Source organism: Akebia trifoliata, chromosome 14 (genome assembly GCF_017979445.1).
Source record: "Akebia trifoliata isolate Shusen 1 chromosome 14, ASM1797944v1, whole genome shotgun sequence".
In the NCBI taxonomy this organism is placed as follows: Eukaryota; Viridiplantae; Streptophyta; class Magnoliopsida; order Ranunculales; family Lardizabalaceae; genus Akebia; species Akebia trifoliata.
Genome location: NC_141388.1, coordinates 12,569,575 through 12,574,248, shown reverse-complemented (window position 1 = coordinate 12,574,248; position 4,674 = coordinate 12,569,575). Strand labels below are relative to the sequence as shown.

The 4,674-nt window shown below is 35.9% G+C and overlaps 1 protein-coding gene across 1 annotated transcript; it reads right to left on the bottom strand.

The window, feature by feature from the left end:
- Nucleotides 1–442: 442 nt before the first annotated feature.
- On the bottom strand, nucleotides 443–3,010 carry LOC147386331 (basic helix-loop-helix (bHLH) DNA-binding superfamily protein). The gene is made up of 2 exons (XM_086424692.1): nucleotides 2,474–3,010; nucleotides 443–1,084 (listed from the first exon to the last, which is right to left on the bottom strand). The coding sequence occupies exons 1-2, from the start codon at nucleotides 2,768–2,770 to the stop codon at nucleotides 593–595; spliced, it is 789 nt and encodes a 262-aa protein (XP_086280818.1). The 5' UTR covers nucleotides 2,771–3,010; the 3' UTR covers nucleotides 443–592.
- Between the last annotated feature and the right edge of the window lie 1,664 nt (nucleotides 3,011–4,674).

Below are 4,674 nucleotides of genomic sequence, written 5' to 3'. Positions count from 1 at the left end.
ATTATCGTAGATGCCTTCTATTCGTATTCGTATCTCGCAGAATAGTATCTACGGTTACGTGAGGGCAGATGACTCTTTTATATTTTTTTTGGTAAGCTGGACTTGAACTCGCAACCTCAAAGTGTCTTTGCAATGTGTCAAACCAACTGAGCTATGGTCTAAACTCATATTGGCAAAGTTTTTTTACCTCTATTTCCCAAACATGGACATAATGAAATTAGAAATATTCATTATTTTGAACTCCCTCTTGGCTTCCAAATGGGCCGTATGTCAGCATGGGCTTGAGGCCCTTAAAATCAATGGAATAGGCCCAAGTCCAAGATAATATTAGATGATCCATACCCTCATGTTTAGATTGGTTATTTATTTATTTATTTTGGGGGTGGGGGGTGATTTTATGGAATAAGTGTTGAAATTGATGAATTATTGGAAAGTATAGAAGTAGAGAGAGCCCATAAGCATGGATTTAATTCAGTATTTTGATATACAAGAGGAAGAAGGATCATGAACTTAAAACCAATACCCAAAATATTTAATTGAAAGAAAAATCCAATAAAAGTGAGCAAAGCCAATGAAAATTAACGTTGAGACTTCAAACAGATAAGTGGGAATAATGTGATGGCAACAACATCCTCTGTCTCTTGCTTGAAAGTCCACACATGGATGTAGTTGAAGATGAAGCAACTCTACTCAAAACCACTTTTAAAGACTGCTTGAGAGAGCTTAAGCACACACTCTCTTCCTTATCTTTAGTACAAAGGATCATAACACTTGTAACTCTCCCACCCATTGTAGCCATTTCTGCTCTTACTGTTCTTAGCTTTAAGCCTTTGAGGGCTCGAATTATATCGGTAAACAATTCTGGTCGATCATCACAACAAACAGAAACCTTGAGAAAGATTCTATCTTTGTTGTTGTTGGTGGTGGTGGTGGTGGTGGTGGGATCTACACTCCCCTCGTGACAATCAACGGTTACTTGGTCGACTTCAGTTGGAATTGTGAAAATTTTGCCTATCTCAACTGCTTTTCTCTTTAGCTCCTTTACATGATCAACCACACAACCTAGCAAAGCAGCTTTGTCCATCTGCATTAAGAAGATAAATTTAGCTCAATTGGGATATTTAATTAATTGTATATTTCAGATCATTGTGGTTGTAGTTCCCTCCTTTGAATTTTTCCCATTAAGGTTGAAATTCCTTTTATGAGATTCCTAATGGAAAGTGGACATAGAACTCATTGCAAAAGGATATGTATAGACTGAGGAATTAATAGATTGATTAAAAGAAGACCAAAACAAAGGGTAAATGTGTGTCCTAACTTTCGGAGGTCATAACTTTTTTGCAATTGTGGCTCTGAATCACTATTATTGCATACGCACGTGTAGCAATTGTGCATTTTTCAATAAAACTTTCCCCTTAAAGAAAATTTTCGTTTTAACGATTTTAGCAAGTTTTTAGATTTCATTTCTTTTTAGAATGTATTTGTTATTAATTTTAAGATTGTTAGAAGTGTTTTGAGTTGAATTAGGAATTGTATTATTTTTGGAAAGTTTTCTATTTTGAGTATGCTTGGGATTTTTTATTCTATAAATTGACAACTCGATCTAATAGTTTAAAGGTAGCTTTTAATTAATAAAATTCAGATCGAAGAAGATTTTCTTTTTCTTTTCCAAGTGCTTGGTATTCTATGTGAATCAATAAGTTTTTGATGTCCAATTGTTTGATATTCTTTTGAGAATCAAAAGATTAATTGGAAGACTTTTCATCAACCTACATCAAAATCGGTTCTCAAAAGATCTAAATCTGCTACGAAGAACTAAATTTAATCATGAGTGTTGGAGCATCTTAAAATCTAGAAATTGAATTATCATGAATCAAGAACGGAAACCCAATTCTAGAACCGATGCCACACATTAATTAGAGTATTTGGGTAACTAGGCCCTAAAATTCAATACATCAGCCAAATCGATTAGTCTTGATGTATCAAATTGATCTGATTTTTTCACCATAAACCATCGAAAAGGCGGTTCGTTGATTGATCTAGTGGGGTTGATTCAATCATACCAATTCTTCATCAGAATGAATGAAATAGCAAAAAATAATTGAGTTACGAGTTAACTCGTTAACTCATTAACTCATTAAGGATAACACCCTATTGAGGACCACAGCATTCTACTACATGGGAATCCTTAAGGGCACAACTCAGCATTTTTGTTCATCCATGAACATAGTCCAACTTCTTAAGTTTTGGCAGTTTAAAGTTTGGTAAAATTAAGAGATCAATTGCCTTTTTTGTACTATTTCAGTTACTAAATTGTTTAACACAATCAAAAGGGATCTATACAAATTAGGCAATCTCTAGCTTTAACACTGAGTTCAATTATCCGAGTCAACAATTGAGTAACCCAAATTGAGAATTACAAGAAAAAAAAAAAAAAATAGCTGAAAGAGAGAGAGAGAGAGAGATGGTTTACCTTATCAGACTCGGGAATTAATTGTCTAAGAGTGGACAGATGTGAGTTAATTCTCTCCCTACGCCGCTTCTCGGCTTCACTATGGCTCTTAGAAGCGGCAGTAGCTCGGTCTTCGGCCACCCCTTCAACCGATGTAGACGAAGAAGGAAAGCCATGAACGTGGAACGAAGACGAAGAAGAGCCGTGATGAGGCGGCCATGAAGGGATAAAGGAACCTCTGTTAAGTCCTTGATGAGGATGATGATAGTGAAACAATTGTGCCTCTTGAGGCCAAGCAGGAACGAAGTAATTCTCCATGAACAACAGCTACAACTCCTCAAATTCTTACTTTCTTCACCATATTGGCATCTAAATAGTACACCACAGTGTGCTGACAAAACTACAAAAGCAATTACATTAGTGGAGGTTGGGGGAGGTAGAGCTGTTTGGCAATAAAGTTTAAGTTGCACGGCTTTGATTTATTACTCATATGTATTATATATATATTTGTGTCGGCCATGATTCGCGAATTACATGAGCGCTTTTGTAAATAATAATGTAATCCATGGATAGTGAAATCTAATAAAGACTGAGGTTTGTAATTGGTGGGACAGTTAAAAGTTTGTTACCAAACAAACGTTGACAAGCTATGGTGCTAAGTTTTCAATTGGTTAGCTGACTATGGATGTGATAAGTACCATTCCCTAATTTGGACAAATGAATCTCATGATCTTGCGTTTTGGATGATTCATGCATAGTTAATGTGGGCTTTTTTATCAGCTCAACCATAGGGCTATGTTGCTTCCTTGTTGGCTCTAATAGCGGTGATGTTGGGCCTCTCTTGACTTCGTGTTTCTTCCTACTAAAAAATGTTCTGACGATCAAGTTATTAAAAAAAATTAATATAATATTTATTTAGAATAGTGAAGATTACATACTATTATCTATTTATAGTCAAGCGGTCTCTGATCATAATGCATGTCAATCTAATCATATTGTTTGACAGAATTTGGACACGTTATCATGGAGGCATTGTTGTGTGGATCACGAAATGCTAGGTCGCATGCAATCTAGGTCAATGTTACATGCTTGAGGTGGTGGATGGATCAAGGTCTTTTCAACCTACGAATGGTAAATAGCATGACCTTAGTGAATCATTGAATGGGTATGTAGGTATTTCGATCCAAGTGATAATGTGCTTGTGTGGTCCCTTTGAGGCTTCTTGATCATGCCTTAATAGTCGGTCTTTCTGACACAACACTCCCAATAAATCCACTCATGCACTTAGTACTATATATATCATCTACTTTAGGTCACGCATGCTAATTTTTCCTCTCTCCCATGGCAATGTACTTGTTGTAAAAAGTAAGAAAGTATTCTCGCATCAAATTAGATGAGAGAGCAAGGAAACAAATTAGTCCAAAAATTTTAAAAGAGTGAAAGAAATAATCAAAAGGACATAGATTGAAATAGTGAAAGTGGAATTGAACAACACTTTCAATAAGTGAATGTGTGACTTTGGATAGAATGGAATGGAGGTACATGATTCTCTTAGCCAATTCCCAATTGGGATAAGGCTTTGATGATGTGGACCATTGAGGATGATGTTCCCTTCCCCCTAAATTGCATCATGACAAGACACATATTGCCTAAAGATCCATTTTGAACATGGGGGCGGGGGGGGGGGGGGGGGGGAATTACTCTCGTTCATGAAAAATAATCAAGTGTAGAATAGAAGTATTATCTCAAGAAGGGATAGGATCCTCTCCATGAGATGAATTCAGGATCATTCGTCAGGATATTTTGTCTCCTTAATCATGAGGATGTTAATAAGAATATCAATAATTTAACTTAAGCATCTGAGACTCTTTGATAGATATAATACCAATATTTGACAATGATGAAGATATTGGAATTGGGACACAAGAAAAAATCACTCCATGCTAACATAGTCAAGTCCAACCAAACCCAAAAGCAACTTGGGTTCTAAGTGATAAAACCAAAACCGACCCAAAACCAATAAATCTCTACTTGGTAAGAAAAATCAATTTAATCGGATCAAGGATCCGGTTTAGCCCAATGGGTCATTTCAAATCTACCAAAATTTTGGGCCCTCTCTAACTGGAACCACACATTTTATTGCTTTTCTTTTCTATTTTGTCAACATTCATTTACTTGTATGATTTGACACACTTGCACAAACAAAATGGATAGACTGGTTC